This window comes from Hyla sarda, chromosome 3, assembly GCF_029499605.1.
Source record: "Hyla sarda isolate aHylSar1 chromosome 3, aHylSar1.hap1, whole genome shotgun sequence".
In the NCBI taxonomy this organism is placed as follows: domain Eukaryota; kingdom Metazoa; phylum Chordata; class Amphibia; order Anura; family Hylidae; genus Hyla; species Hyla sarda.
In genome coordinates this window covers 38,610,304-38,627,003 of record NC_079191.1, presented here as the reverse complement: position 1 = coordinate 38,627,003, position 16,700 = coordinate 38,610,304, and the positions used below count along the sequence as shown (strand labels likewise).

At 45.4% G+C, this 16,700-nt stretch overlaps 1 protein-coding gene across 1 annotated transcript in view; it reads right to left on the bottom strand.

The window, feature by feature from the left end:
- Positions 1-16,700, bottom strand: part of SNTG2 (syntrophin gamma 2) — a 528,788-nt gene that overhangs the window by 21,769 nt on the left and 490,319 nt on the right. Inside the window, exon 15 of the mRNA XM_056564074.1 lies at positions 11,854-11,946. Coding sequence (XP_056420049.1) covers positions 11,854-11,946 — 93 coding nt within the window. The remainder of the gene's footprint in view (positions 1-11,853; positions 11,947-16,700) is intronic.

Here is a 16,700-nt window from a genome sequence, read left to right as displayed (position 1 = left end):
TCTTAAACCTCTCATCCTCAACCGTTTTTCTCCTAAATCTGTTCCTCCCACTCCTGTTTCCGGCTCCTCGGACATCTTCTCTGTCAAAGAGATCTTGGCTTCTAAAAAAGTCAGAGGAAAAACTTTTTTTTTAGTGGATTGGGAGGGTTGTGGTCCAGAAGAGAGGTCCTGGGAACCTGAGGACAATATCCTGGACAAAAGTCTGATCCTCAGGTTCTCAGGCCCCAAGAAGAGGGGGAGACCCAAGGGGGGGGGTACTGTTACGCCGAGCGCTCCGGGTCCCCGCTCCTCCCCGGAGCGCTCGCTACACTTCCCTCACTGCAGCGCCCCGGTCGGTTCCACGGACCCGGGGCGCTGCGTTACCACCTCCGGCCGGGATGCGATTCGCGATGCGGGTAGCGCCCGCTCGCGATGCGCACCCCGGCTCCCGTACCTGACTCGCTCCCCGTCAGTTCTGTCCCGGCGCGCGCGGCCCCGCTCCCTAGGGCGCGCGCGCGCCGGGTCTTTGCGATTTAAAGGGCCACTGCACCGCTGATTGGTGCAGTGGTTCCAATTAGTGTTTACACCTGTGCACTTCCCTATATCACCTCACTTCCCCTTCACTCCCTCGCCGGATCTTGTTGCCCTAGTGCCAGTGAAAGCGTTCCTTGTGTGTTCCTTGCCTGTGATTCCAGACCTTCTGCCGTTGCCCCTGACTACGATCCTTGCTGCCTGCCCCGACCTTCTGCTACGTCCGACCTTGCTTCTGTCTACTCCCTTGTACCGCGCCTATCTTCAGCAGCCAGAGAGGTTGAGCCGTTGCTAGGGGATACGACCTGGTCACTACCGCCGCAGCAAGACCATCCCGCTTTGCGGCGGGCTCTGGTGAAAACCAGTAGTGACTTAGAACCGATCCTCTAGCACGGTCCACGCCAATCCCTCTCTGGCACAGAGGATCCACCACCTGCCAGCCGGCATCGTGACAAGAGGTCAGCAGAGAGCACTGTGGTCATGACAGAAAAGAAATCCAAAAAGAAAACCATTTCCTCTGTAGTATACAGCCCCTAAAAAGTACTGGAAGGATTAAGATTTTTTAACAGAAGTAATTTACAAATCTGTTTAACTTTCTGGCACCAGTTGATTAAAAAAAAAAAAGTTTTCCACAGGAGTACCCCTTTAAGATTGATTATTTGGAAGATCTAGATCCGTCGTCTCAAACTGTGGCCGCCCAGATGTCGCAAAACTTCAACTCACAGCATGCCCGGACAGCCGTTGGCTGTCCGGGCATGCTGAGAGTTGAAGTTTTTGCAGTATCTGGATGGCCACAGTTTGAAACCACAGATCTAGATGAAGCATCATACATCACATAGGAGTTGTCTTATTAAAGCAGATAATATCCATATGCCACATTAGGGTATCTAGACATCAAAGAGGGAGATGTCCACTTTGGACCCTCTTCTATGATCGAGATAGACTGTGGCAATCAGCTGGTCTCCTGGACAATTGGTTTTAGAGAAGCATGTTATACCACAACAGATGACCATAAAAAAGGGATAGTTTGGAATTCAAAATATTACATTACATTCTGACCATGCAAATTAATGATTGTCTAAGTAATGCACTGATGTGCCAGATCCACCAGAGCTGAGGCCACTCTTACAGAGATAGACCCTACACAGTAAATTCCCTGTATGTCATTGATTACTGGTCCCCAACTAGGAGCTCTGGAGCCACATATGGCTAGTGATCCCCTTTTGTATTTTAGTTGGTCCATGAAAACATAAGATAGAGAGATCACCCTGTGCATTCAGAATACTGATCCCGGGCAGGAGATCATGGAGGTTCCCGGGGACAGGACCCTCGGCGATCAGACACTTATCCCCTATCCCTCTCTGACCATTCTGTGATCGCCTGTAGCACCAGAGGACCCAGCGAGGTCATTGATTACTGGTCCCCAACTAGGAGCTCTGGAGCCACATATGGCTTGTGATCCCCTGTTGTATTTTAGTTGGTCCATGAAAACATAAGATACACAGTATTTCCTAGCAGGAGTCTACGCTATGGCCTTAATGTGGACTCACAGCTGTTACTGTGTATCTTATGTGTTATTGGACAGGTTAAAAGCTATATTTTACACATATGAGAATGTTGGATTGACGATTTGATGGATACTTTATTGGAGGCATATCTTAACCATAGAACAGTACCAATATAGATGGTATTATACTAGAGTTTAAATCTATCAAACATATGAAACATATATCATTAGTGTTTGTAAGTTCATGATTTTTTGTTTCTCTACCTTTGATATACATCTCCGTTTTTTTGGGTTTACTGGAGCTGACCATCACTCAATGAAGAAGAGGTTATCCACCATAAGGTGACTTTAGCATTTACCTGCCAGACAGTAATCGACATGCTTAGGAAGGAGCAGTGCTTTTGTGAAATAGCTATTTCCTATTGGAGTTCCCTCCCTCCAAGTACAAGTTCCCAGAACCCTTGTTTGTAAGTGTGAGTTAACTTTTCTCCCTCCCACACATCAGCCACCCACCCACCCATTGCAGCACAGCTAAGCTCCCATACATGCTGTGCTGTGCTTGAAACTACAATTCCCTGCAGCCTTGTGGAGAATGATCTCCCTCCCATCCAGCAGTCACTCCAGCCATTGAAGCACAGACAGGCTCCCTTTCAACACCTGACTAGTGATATGTCTCAGGCTGCACTAAAACCTTTGAAAATCTGAGACAACAACCATTTTGTATGCTGTTAAAAATCAACACCGGGGCAAAGATCACATAAGAATGTGAGACCAGCCATCAAACACAGGTAGAAACACTATTGTCACGATGCCGGCTGGCAGGTAGTGGATCCTCTGTGCCAGAGAGGGATTGGCGTGGACCGTGCTAGTGGACCGGTTCTAAGCCACTACTGGTTTTCACCAGAGCCCGCCGCAAAGCGGGATGGTCTTGCTGCGGCGGTAGTGACCAGGTCGTATCCACTAGCAACGGCTCACCTCTCTGGCTGCTGAAGATAGGCGCGGTACAAGGGAGTAGGCAAAAGCAAGGTCGGACGTAGCAGAAGGTCGGGGCAGGCAGCAAGGATCGTAGTCAGGGGCAACGGCAGAAGGTCTGGAAACACAGGCAAGGAACACACAAGGAACGCTTTCACTGGCACTAAGGCAACAAGATCCGGCAAGGGAGTGCAGGGGAAGTGAGGTGATATAGGGAAGTGCACAGGTGAACACACTAATTGGGACCACTGCGCCAATCAGCGGCGCAGTGGCCCTTTAAATCGCAGAGACCCGGCGCGCGCGCGCCCTAGGGAGCGGGGCCGCGCGCGCCGGGACAGAACAGACGGAGAGCGAGTCAGGTAGGGGAGCCGGGGTGCGCATCGCGAGCGGGCGCTACCCGCATCGCGAATCGCATCCCGGCTGGCAGCGGAATCGCAGCGCCCCGGGTCAGAGGACGTGACCGGAGCGCTGCCGCGGGGAGAGTGAAGCGAGCGCTCCGGGGAGGAGCGGGGACCCGGAGCGCTCGGCGTAACAGTACCCCCCCCCTTGGGTCTCCCCCTCTTCTTGGAGCCTGAGAACCTGAGGAGCAGACTTTTGTCTAGGATGTTGTCCTCAGGTTCCCAGGATCTCTCTTCAGGACCACAACCCTCCCAGTCCACTAAAAAAAAATTTTTCCCTCTGACCTTTTTGGCAGCTAAAATTTCTTTGACCGAGAAGATGTCCGAGGAGCCAGAAACAGGAGTGGGAGGAACAGATTTGGGAGAAAAACGGTTGAGGATGAGTGGTTTGAGAAGAGAGACGTGAAAGGCATTAGGGATACGAAGAGAGGGAGGAAGAAGAAGTTTATAAGAGACAGGATTAATTTGACACAAAATTTTGAAAGGACCAAGATAGCGTGGTCCCAACTTGTAGCTAGGGACACGGAAGCGGACATATTTAGCGGAGAGCCATACCTTGTCTCCAGGGGAAAAAACGGGGGGAGCTCTTCTTTTCTTATCCGCGAACTTCTTCATGCGTGATGAAGCCTGTAAGAGAGAATTTTGGGTCTCTCTCCATATGATGGAAAGGTCACGAGAAATTTCATCCACAGCGGGCAGACCAGAGGGCAAGGGAGTAGGGAGGGGGGGAAGAGGGTGACGGCCGTACACCACGAAAAATGGGGATTTGGAGGAAGACTCAGAGACCCTGAAGTTATACGAGAATTCGGCCCATGGGAGGAGATCTGCCCAGTCATCCTGGCGGGAGGAAACAAAATGTCGCAAATAATCACCCAAGATCTGGTTAATCCTTTCTACTTGTCCATTGGACTGGGGATGATATGCAGAAGAAAAATTTAATTTAATCTTGAGTTGTTTACAGAGAGCCCTCCAGAATTTAGACACGAATTGGACGCCTCTATCCGAGACAATCTGCGTAGGCAACCCGTGAAGACGAAAAATGTGTACAAAAAATTGTTTAGCCAACTGAGGCGCAGAAGGAAGACCAGGAAGAGGGATGAAATGTGCCATTTTGGAGAATCGATCAACGACCACCCAAATAACAGTGTTGCCACGGGAAGGGGGTAAATCAGTAATAAAATCCATACCAATCAGAGACCAAGGCTGTTCGGGGACAGGCAGAGGATGAAGAAAACCAGCGGGCTTCTGGCGAGGAGTCTTATCCCGGGCACAGATAGTGCAGGCTCGCACAAAGTCCACAACATCCGTCTCCAGAGTCGGCCACCAATAGAAGCGGGAGATGAGTTGCACAGATTTCTTGATACCCGCATGACCTGCGAGATGGGAGGAGTGACCCCATTTGAGGATTCCGAGGCGTTGGCGAGGAGAAACAAAGGTCTTTCCTGGAGGAGTCTGCCTGATGGAGGCAGGAGAAGTGGAGATCAGGCAGTCAGGTGGAATGATGTGTTGCGGAGAGAGTTCAACTTCTGAGGCATCCGAGGAACGAGAGAGAGCATCGGCCCTAATGTTCTTATCGGCAGGACGAAAGTGAATCTCAAAATTAAATCGGGCAAAGAACAGAGACCACCGGGCCTGGCGAGGATTCAGCCGTTGGGCAGACTGGAGGTAGGAGAGGTTCTTGTGGTCGGTGTAGATAATAACAGGAGAACTTGATCCCTCCAGCAGATGCCTCCATTCCTCAAGTGCTAATTTGATGGCTAGAAGCTCTCGATCCCCGATGGAGTAGTTCCTCTCCGCTGGAGAGAAGGTCCTAGAGAAAAAACCACAAGTGACAGCATGCCCGGAAGAATTTTTTTGTAGAAGAACAGCTCCAGCTCCCACTGAGGAGGCATCAACCTCCAATAGGAAGGGTTTGGAAGGGTCAGGTCTGGAGAGGACGGGAGCCGAAGAAAAGGCAGACTTGAGTCGTTTAAAGGCGTCTTCTGCTTGAGGAGGCCAGGACTTGGGATCAGCATTTTTTTTGGTTAAAGCCACGATAGGAGCCACAATGGTAGAAAAATGTGGAATAAATTGCCTGTAATAATTGGCGAACCCCAAAAAGCGTTGGATAGCACGGAGTCCGGAGGGGCGTGGCCAATCTAAGACGGCAGAGAGTTTGTCTGGATCCATCTGTAGTCCCTGGCCAGAGACCAAATATCCTAGAAAAGGAAGAGATTGGCATTCAAACAGACATTTCTCAATTTTGGCATAGAGTTGGTTGTCACGAAGTCTCTGAAGAACCATACGGACATGCTGGCGGTGTTCTTCTAGATTGGCAGAAAAAATTAGGATATCGTCCAGATATACAACAACACAGGAGTATAACAAATCACGAAAAATTTCATTGACAAAGTCTTGGAAGACGGCAGGGGCGTTGCACAGTCCAAAGGGCATGACCAGATACTCAAAGTGTCCATCTCTGGTGTTAAATGCCGTTTTCCACTCGTCCCCCTCTCTGATGCGGATGAGGTTATAGGAGCCTCTTAAGTCCAATTTAGTGAAGATGTGGGCACCTTGGAGGCGATCAAAGAGTTCAGAGATGAGGGGTAAGGGGTAGCGGTTCTTGACCGTGATTTTATTAAGACCGCGGTAGTCAATGCAAGGACGTAGGGAGCCATCTTTTTTGGACACAAAGAAAAATCCGGCTCCGGCAGGAGAGGAGGATTTACGGATAAAGCCCTTTTTTAGATTCTCCTGGACGTATTCGGACATGGCAAGAGTCTCTGGGGCAGAGAGAGGATAAATTCTGCCCCGGGGTGGAGTAGTGCCCGGGAGGAGGTCGATAGGGCAATCATAAGGCCTGTGAGGAGGTAGAGTCTCAGCTTGTTTTTTGCAGAAAACATCCGCGAAGTCCATATAGGCCTTAGGGAGACCGGTTACTGGAGGAACCACAGAGTTACGGCAAGGGTTACTGGGAACCGGTTTTAGACAGTTCTTGGAACAAGAGGACCCCCAACTCTTGATCTCCCCAGTGGACCAATCCAGGGTAGGGGAATGAAGTTGAAGCCAGGGAAGTCCAAGGAGAATTTCCGAGGTGCAATTGGGGAGGACCAAAAGTTCAATCCTCTCATGATGAGATCCGATGCTCATAAGAAGGGGCTCCGTGCGGAAACGTATGGTACAGTCCAATCTTTCATTATTTACACAATTGATGTAGAGGGGTCTGGCGAGACTGGTCACCGGGATGTTGAACCTGTTGACGAGAGAGGCCAAAATAAAATTTCCTGCAGATCCTGAGTCCAAGAAGGCCACTGTAGAGAAGGAGAAGGCAGAGGCAGACATCCGCACAGGCACAGTAAGACGTGGAGAAGCAGAGTAGACATCAAGGACTGTCTCACCATTGTGCGGAGTCAGCGTACGTCTTTCCAGGCGAGGAGGACGGATAGGACAATCTCTCAGGAAGTGTTCGGTACTAGCACAGTACAGGCAGAGGTTCTCCATATGGCGTCGTGTCCTCTCTTGAGGTGTCAGGCGAGACCGGTCGACCTGCATAGCCTCCACGGCGGGAGGCACAGGAACAGATTGCAGGGGACCAGAGGAGAGAGGAGCTGAGGAGAAGAAACGCCTCGTGCGAACAGAGTCCATATCTTGGCGGAGTTCCTGACGCCTTTCGGAAAAACGCATGTCAATGCGAGTGGCTAGGTGAATAAGTTCATGTAGATTAGCAGGAATTTCTCGTGCGGCCAGAACATCTTTAATGTTGCTGGATAGGCCTTTTTTGAAGGTCGCGCAGAGGGCCTCATTATTCCAGGACAATTCTGAAGCAAGAGTACGGAATTGTACGGCATACTCGCCAACGGAAGAATTACCCTGGACCAGGTTCAACAGGGCAGTCTCAGCAGAAGAGGCTCGGGCAGGTTCCTCAAAGACACTTCGGATTTCCGAGAAGAAGGAGTGTACAGAGGCAGTGACGGGGTCATTGCGGTCCCAGAGCGGTGTGGCCCATGACAGGGCTTTTCCGGACAGAAGGCTGACTACGAAAGCCACCTTAGACCTTTCAGTGGGAAACAGGTCCGACATCATCTCCAGATGCAGGGAACATTGGGAAAGAAAGCCACGGCAAAACTTAGAGTCCCCATCAAATTTATCCGGCAAGGATAAGCGTATCCCAGGAGCGGCCACTCGCTGCGGAGGAGGTGCAGGAGCTGGCGGAGGAGATGACTGCTGAAGCTGTGGTAGTAACTGTTGTAGCATAACGGTCAGTTGAGACAGCTGTTGGCCTTGTTGCGCTATCTGTTGTGACTGCTGGGCGACCACCGTGGTGAGGTCAGCGACAACTGGCAGAGGAACTTCAGCGGGATCCATGGCCGGATCTACTGTCACGATGCCGGCTGGCAGGTAGTGGATCCTCTGTGCCAGAGAGGGATTGGCGTGGACCGTGCTAGTGGACCGGTTCTAAGCCACTACTGGTTTTCACCAGAGCCCGCCGCAAAGCGGGATGGTCTTGCTGCGGCGGTAGTGACCAGGTCGTATCCACTAGCAACGGCTCACCTCTCTGGCTGCTGAAGATAGGCGCGGTACAAGGGAGTAGGCAAAAGCAAGGTCGGACGTAGCAGAAGGTCGGGGCAGGCAGCAAGGATCGTAGTCAGGGGCAACGGCAGAAGGTCTGGAAACACAGGCAAGGAACACACAAGGAACGCTTTCACTGGCACTAAGGCAACAAGATCCGGCAAGGGAGTGCAGGGAAAGTGAGGTGATATAGGGAAGTGCACAGGTGAACACACTAATTGGGACCACTGCGCCAATCAGCGGCGCAGTGGCCCTTTAAATCGCAGAGACCCGGCGCGCGCGCGCCCTAGGGAGCGGGGCCGCGCGCGCCGGGACAGAACAGACGGAGAGCGAGTCAGGTAGGGGAGCCGGGGTGCGCATCGCGAGCGGGCGCTACCCGCATCGCGAATCGCATCCCGGCTGGCAGCGGAATCGCAGCGCCCCGGGTCAGAGGACGTGACCGGAGCGCTGCCGCGGGGAGAGTGAAGCGAGCGCTCCGGGGAGGAGCGGGGACCCGGAGCGCTCGGCGTAACAACTATATTATGAACTACACTAACTTTACACCCCCTGCAGCACAGTTAAATAAATAAAAAAAATCCTGGAATACCCCTTTAAAGGGGTTGTGCGCTGCCCTGCAGTTCGGAGCTCCGCTCACAGCGTCCGGAAGTTCATTACTTCGGACGCTGTGTGCGGGCTTCTGTGTTCGCAGCCGCCAGGCATGACATCACGCTCTGCCCCTCGCAATGTCTCGCCTGCCCCCTCGTGACGTCTCGCCCGCCCCCTCAACGAAAGTCTATGGGAAGGGGGCGCGACCGCTGTCACGACCCCTTCCCATAGACATTGGTAGAGCGGGCGGGCGTGACGTCACAAGGGGGCGGGTGAGACGTCACGAAGGGGCCGGACGTGACGTCACAACCGGCGGCCGCGAACACGGAAGCCCACACACAGCGTTCGGAGTAATGAACTTCCGGATGCTGTGAGCGGAGCTCCGAACTGCAGGGCAGCGCACAACCCCTTTAAAGTCGCAAATGGTTGGGGACCACTGGCAAGGAATATATGGAAAGAGATTAATTCCACCTGGACTACTGTGCAATGTTATCCCTCAATTATCTCATAAATACCACACAGTTGCTAGATTTATTTTTATCCACTGACTCACATTAGCTTTCGTTCTTCACTCTCAGCAGTGATATGTAGTATAAAGTGATGATTAAGATGAAGTCCCTCCTGACAATATTTTGTAGTGTCTGCATATGTTTATTTTGATGTCCCTTATTTAGCCTACAGTACCAGATTAGTCTATCTTCCTTTTAATGGTGGAGTGATCCGGCTACACTTCCCCGCAGCCCGCGGCTCTTGTCTTCGGGCTTAGTATTTTGTCTCTAATCTTTTCCTGTTACTTATAGTTTGAGTCATAAACTGATTTTCCCTGAGATTTACACATTTTGAGAATCACTTGACTGTTTCTCACCATCTTGGGATTGTTTCTTGTAATTTAATCATCCATTATAGGTTAAAAATTATTCTGAAAGTAATTATGGCTTTTTGCAACATCAGTTCATGTACAGTATAGTATACCTATATATACATTCCTACATGTACAGTATATTAATTCCACCACTTTATAATAAATTGAGGTTTCATTAACCCCTTAACCCCTTAAGGACCCAGGCTTTTTTTTAGTTTTTTCCTCCTTAATCGTAACTCTTTCAATTTTGCACCTAAAAATCCATATGATGACCTATTTTTTGTGCCACCAATTCTACTGTGTAATGATGTCAGTCATTTTACCCAAAAATCTACGGCTAAACGAAAAAAGAAAAAAATGCCATTTTGTAAATTTGGGGGGCTTTCATTTCTACGCAGTACATTTTTCGGTACAAATTACACCTTATCTTTATTTTGTAGGTCCATATGATTAAAATGATACCCTACTTATATAGGTTTGATTTTGTCATTTTCTGACCCCTATAACTTTTCTATTTTTCCACGTACGGGGCGATATGAGGGCTCAATTTTTGCACCGTTATCTGAAGTTTTTAGTGGTACCATTTTTGTATTGATCGGACTTATTGATCGCTTTTTATTCATTTTTTCATGATATAAAAAGTGACCAAAAATACAAAATTTTGGACTTTGGAATTTTTTTTACCCGTACGCCATTGACCATGCGGTTTAATTGATTATATCATTTTTATAATTCAGACATTTCCGCACACGGCCATACCACATATGTTTATTTTTATTTACATTTTTTTTATTTAAATGGGAAAAGGGGGGTGATTCAAACTTTTATTAAGGAAGGGGTTAAATGATCTTTATTCACTTTTATTTTCACTTTTTTTTTTGCAATGTTATAGCTCCCATAGGGGGCTATAACAATGCAAACACTGATCTTTTACATTGATCAATGGTTTCTCATAGGAAACCATTGATCAATGATTCTGCTGCTTGACTGCTCATGCCTGGATCTCAGGCATTGAGCATTCATTCGGCGTTCGGACACCTGGAGGCAAGGTAAGGGACCCTCCTGTTGTGTCTCAGCTGTTAGGGATGCTGCGATTTCTCCGCGGACATCCCGCACAGCCCCCTGAGCTTACCGACAATGATTAACTTTCACTTTAGACGCGGTGTTCAACTTTGACCGCCGCATCTAAAGGGTTAATAGTGTATGGCACCGCAATCAGTGCCGTGCGCTATTAGCCACGGGTCCCGGCCGTTGTTAGAGGCTCTGCATTATAGAACGGAAGCGGACTCATGACGTACCGGTACGTCATGGGTCCTTAAGGGGTTAAAACTGGAATAACCCCTCGGAAATTGTCAAGTAAATCTCATCTTAATCTAGATGGCGCATAACTCAGGTGCCTTAAAGGGGCACTCCTGCAGAAAAAAAATCAAATCTACTGGTGCCAGAAAGTTATATAGATTTGTAAATTATTTCTATTTAAAAATCTTAATTCTTCCAGTACTTATTGGCTGCTGTTTGCTTCAGAGGAAGTTGTGTAGTTCTTTCCAGGCGGACCACAGTGAAAGTTCCTGACACGGACAGAGGTGTCAGCGCAGCAAGTGCAAATTTACTCCTTCACTGCCGGTTCCCAGCGATCTTGTTTGTCGTGAACCAAACACATTCAGAATGCTCGATTAACCCTTGTCAAGACCTTCTATTCACATCCATGAAACATTGATTTCACAAGTGCAAAATAGCAAAAACTGCTACAAAAAGTAGCTCAAGCTCTGGTGGGCTCAACCCAACCTTGTAATATACAGTTATCCATTCACTTGAGTGTGCCCCATATAATTCTTCATTGTCTCCAAAGCATCTGCATCGATCTTTCCGTTCTGATCGCCAAGGTTTAGGGGTTCGTCCACACTGCGTACATTTTGCTGCAGAATTATATGTGCAGCAGAGTCTCCTCGTTTTAAATGGGATTCTGCTGCTCTGTTCAAACTGCTGAATCACTGCAGCAGAATTCCACCAGCAGAAAGTATGTCTTCTCAAAGAATCAACATGTAGTCCGCTGGGACTGCATTGCCATCTATGGAGACAGCAATCCCTGTTCCCTACTATCGTTGAAGTAAACGGCGGTGCCCATTGCAAGCGAACATTCAGCCAGGTGATTTTGTTTTTAAAAAGGGTTGTGGAGTTGGGTTATGATTTACACATTCAGTTCAGGTTACTAGGACTTCTGATCAATGATCAGTATTATGAATAATAGTATAACCATATTAATAGAGCAAAATATTAGTATATTGTACATTTGGAAATTGTATAATAAACTTTACAATAATTACAATTAATCCCCATTTAGTGATCTTCCTTCCATTACTGATCTCTATTAAGCTCCTGAATCCTTATTCCTGCATTTTCCAATAAGAGAATTATCAAGTAAATAACAGATTTATTCCATCAGAATTATCATGGGCTTTTGATTCTCTTACCTTTGATTTACTGTCAAAACAGGTAAATCCGGATACAAAGTCCACTGTAAAGCACATGACGTCCCCTTGGCTGTTGCAGACATATGTCTTTGACTGGGGAAAAAAAAAATATATATGAAATATATTTGTATTCTTTATGAACCATTCAACCATGTTGAACTTCCAAGCCTTATAGTACTGCAATAGAACAATGGTTTCCTTACCTACTGATAAAGGCTTATACAGCTTCATGAAAGTTGGAATTTTAGAACTTGAAAAACACCAAGCGTTCATATATATTTTTCAGACATTTGTATAAAGAATGGCTTAAAGAACATACCAAAAGCAGCAAACTTATTAATTAATTATTAATCAATAAAAAAAATTTTTTTTTTTTTTTTTGGTTTCTAACAAAATTTGGTTATTTTTTAGCTGGGAAGTGTTTTGGGCCATTAACCTCCCAATATTTATTCCAAAGTATGTGCCAAATAGACATTAAAAGATGACTGTTTTTGGCATATAATGTGTGAACAAAGTGCAGTTTCCAATAGGAATTAATAGAATCTAATGAGAAAAATACAGCTGTTTTGGGGCCATTAAAGCTGTAATCCAGTGAAAAACAAATGTTTTCAAATCAACTGGTGTTAGACGTTATACAGATTTGCAAATTACCTCTATTTAAAAATCTTTATCCTTCCAGTACTTATCAGCTGTTGTATGCTCCAGAGGAAGTTATGTTGTTCTTTTCAGTCTGACCACAGTGCTCTCTGTTGACACCTCTGTCCGTGTCAGGAACTGTCCAGAGTAGAAGCAAATCCCCATAGCAAACCTCTCCTGCTCCAGACAGTTTCTGACACGTATAGAGGTGGCAGCAGAGAGCACTGTGGTCAGACTGGAAAGAACTATACAACTTCATCTGAAGAATACATCAGCTGATAAATCCTGGAAGGATTAAGATTTTTAAATAGAAGTAATTTACAAATCTGTTTGTAAGGAGTACCCCTTTAAATGTCTGTCTTTCTGTCAAACATTATCTAATTTACTGTGCAGGAACATAGCCTTAGGCTGTATATTATCTGAATTATACATTGTCACTAAGTTTAAGCCTTCAGGGGCAGAATACCCAGTTTTCTTGTCTCGTCATACTATTCGGAATGTGGATTCTGTCATTACCGACTGGGTGGGCAGGGAGAGTGAGCCCTAAGCTGTCCCTAGTGACACTCTCTCTACTCTCCCATACACCCTAAGCAGTAACTCGGAGCCGGTCCCTGCCTGCGCTAAAGTGCAGTGGTGTAAAAACAAATAATATACATAGTAGGTCACAGGCCAGAAACAGAACAGGAATACAAAAAAACAGAACAGATAAACCAGACAGGATACAAATACTAACGGCAGAATATAGTGTATTAACAAACAGTTCTCAAACCGGAATACAGATAAATGGCAGACATGGATAAATGAACAAGACTAGGCATGGTACTAGTATACAGCAGAAACCCGGAATTGCAGGGGATGAACAGAAGAACTGAAAGCTAGAACACTAAACTGATCAGGTAACATGGAACAATGTTCACACTGGGACACAGAACTAACAAACTGGACTCCCCAATCCACAAAAGGAGTAGACAGCATGCTAACATCAAATAGAGTACTAGGCAGCGGGGCATACACCACCGTGTGATCAGGATGCTGACATAGTTGGAAACAGAAATAAAAAAAACAGGAAACACAGTACTAGAACCTGATGAGTCAAAATAGACTCCAGGATACCAAACAGGAATAATTACATACAGAGCACAGGTAACACTAGACTAACACAGTGTGAACACAGACTAAGCAGAACAAACATACTAATCCTAAAACCGACAAATGTAACAGATTAAATCTACAATAAACAAGACTATTTAACATGGCTGAAACTAACATATATCACAGGATAAATACAAGGTGGATGCTCAAGCAGACTTGGAAGTGTATTGCACAAACAGAAATCATAGTAGCATTATTGCACAAAATAAACGGCAGAGAATGCAAGAGAACTCTGGTTAAAATAAACACACCCAAGATCTCATTGGTTCTGAGCATTAGCCATTCCCAATCCAGAGAGACAAGCAAACTGCTCAGAACAAACTAGTGTGTGAATGCACACCCAAACAGAAAAATACAAAAACAAATAAACGGACATTACAGATTAATTTCTGTTTTGTGTAACGTTTATAGAGAACTTGATATCAACTTGAAGGCTCCGATATAAATTAACCTACATTTCCCTTGGACTCTTATCCCTGCTTCCCAAACAATATTCTTTATTCCTGTGTCTGCAGTTTTCTACACTTAGAACTAGTGTTGAGCGGCATAGGCCATATTCGAATTTGCGATATTTCGCGAATATATGGACGAATATTCGTCATATATTCGCAAAATTCGCATATTTGTAATATTCACCATTTATTTTGGCATGCGCGAAATTTCGCAAATGCAAAAATTTGCATATGCTTATTTTCACATATGCGAAATTCGCATATGCAGATTTTTCGCATATACAAAAATTCGCACGACGGTCTCACACAGTAGTATTAGAGCCTTCTTTAGACCACACAAGCTGGAATCAGAGAGGAATGATCACTGTGATGTGTACTGTGAAAAAAACAAACAAAAAAAAAACTGAATATTTGTAATTGCGAATATATATAGTGCTATATTCGCGAATATTCACGAATTCACAAATATGCGATATTCGCAAATAAAATTCGCATTGCGAATATTCGCGAGCAACACTACTTAGAACCAAAAGTGTCAAGTTTCCAAGACTATTTTATGACTGAAATATTTGGTGACCTTGTTATGCCAATGGGAATCTGAAAAGGTCCTTTAGCAATATACAATATGTAACAGTCTAATAGTAAAGTTACTCATAAGCTTTGGAGCATATATAGTCACTTGCTGGTGAATGTTTTCACTGTAGTGATGAATTAGACATTAGAGCCTATTTAAGAGGCTATTACTTGGAGTCATTCAGATAAAAGGCCTATACATAACCTTATGTACTGTATATCTATACTGGATACTAAATTGAAGATTCTGACATACATTGACCTACATTTCACCTACCACATTTGCTTACACATTTTCCATATACTCTTCTTACTTGTCTTACATTTAGAACTATAAAATGTCAAAAATGCTAAATTTTTTGAATAATAAAACATTTGGCGACCCTATTATGACAATGAGAGTCTAAACATGTCTAGTTGCAATGGGAAAAAAGTATAATATTTGAAAAACTAAGCATATAACTCTGCTGAAATGCAACAAGGTTTTAGGGTAAAGAGGTAGAAGTAGCATTCCAAATCTTGTGCACAAGCATGTGAAAAGGAACCTCTGCCCCACAGAAGAATAAGACCCAGTATTATAAATGGTAAATGGTCAGTAGGGACCCTATTGCAGATTTTGCATTCTGCCCAGGTATACTTCTGAAGATTTAAATGGGTTAGTAACTGGCTCAGTGACAGGAAGTGTTATGGATAATTGATACAAAATGAAGATAATCTAAGATGGTGGTTGCATCCTGTACTATGCCCTGTGTGACCATCCCCTTTTGGCACAGAAAAATAAGATGCAATGCTTACATAAAATAGTCTGCGAACCAATTAGAATGCTTACACAATGTGCTACGCCCTACTGAAGGATTTATCTTGTGTGTACGCAATACAATGAAGCAGATAATCAATATTGACTCAATCATGTGTCAATGTGTTTTTTCTCTGTGCACGTATTCTCTAATTTGGAGCAGGGCATCAACCCAGAGCGGTCACTTGGAACGTATCTAAAACAGAAACAGAGGGTGAAGATCGATGGAACTTACTCTGGTTGGGTGACAGTTACTAGTGGGGTACCACAGGGGGGTAGTACTGAGTCCACTTATTTTCAATATTTTTATTATTGACCTTGTAGAGTAGAATTTCTATATTTGTAGATGACACTAAACTGGGTAAGATGATTACTACAGAGGATGACAACATAATATTACAGAGGGATCTGGGTAAGTTGGAGGCTTGGGCACAGACATGACAAATTAAGGTTAGTGTGGATAATTGTAAGATTATGCACTTGGGCTGTAACAAAAACACTTACAATTATGGTCTAAATAATAAGACATTAGGTAAAACTTCTACCGAAAAGGACTTGGCGGTACTAATAGACAGTAAACTACTTTAGTGACCAGTGTCAGGCAATGGCTGCCAAGGCTAACAGAGTCATGGGATGTATCAAGAGAGGTATGTGACAGGGACATAGTTTTGCCTCTGTATAAATCATCAGTCAGACTTCACATTGAGTATTGTGTCCAGTTTTGGGCACATGTGTATAGGAGAGACATGGCTGAACTGGAGAGGGTGCAGATGAGGGCGACAAAGATAAGTAATGGTATGGAAGGATTACAGGACCAAGACAGGTTATCAAGCTTGGAGTTCTTTAGTTTGGAGAAAAGACGTCTTAGGGGCAACCTGATCAAGTTGTACAAATATATGATTGGACAGTACAGAGATATTTCTAGTGATCTTCTTATACCTAGGTCAGTAACAATGACAAGGGGGCATCCTCTACGTCTAGAAGAAAGAAGGTTTCATCATCATCACAGACAGAGATTCTTTACTGTAAGAGCAATGAGACTATGGAACTCTCTGCTATGTGATGATGTGATGTCTGACTCAATAAACAAGTTCAAGGGGGGCCTGGATATTTTTTTTTTTTTTTTTTTTTAAGTAATAATACCGAGAGCAATAAAGCCATAGCTGTTTCACCTGCTTGCCTGGTAAAACAAGCAAAAAAGTCATTGGTCATCAGCTCAGAAAATGTGCTCAGTATTA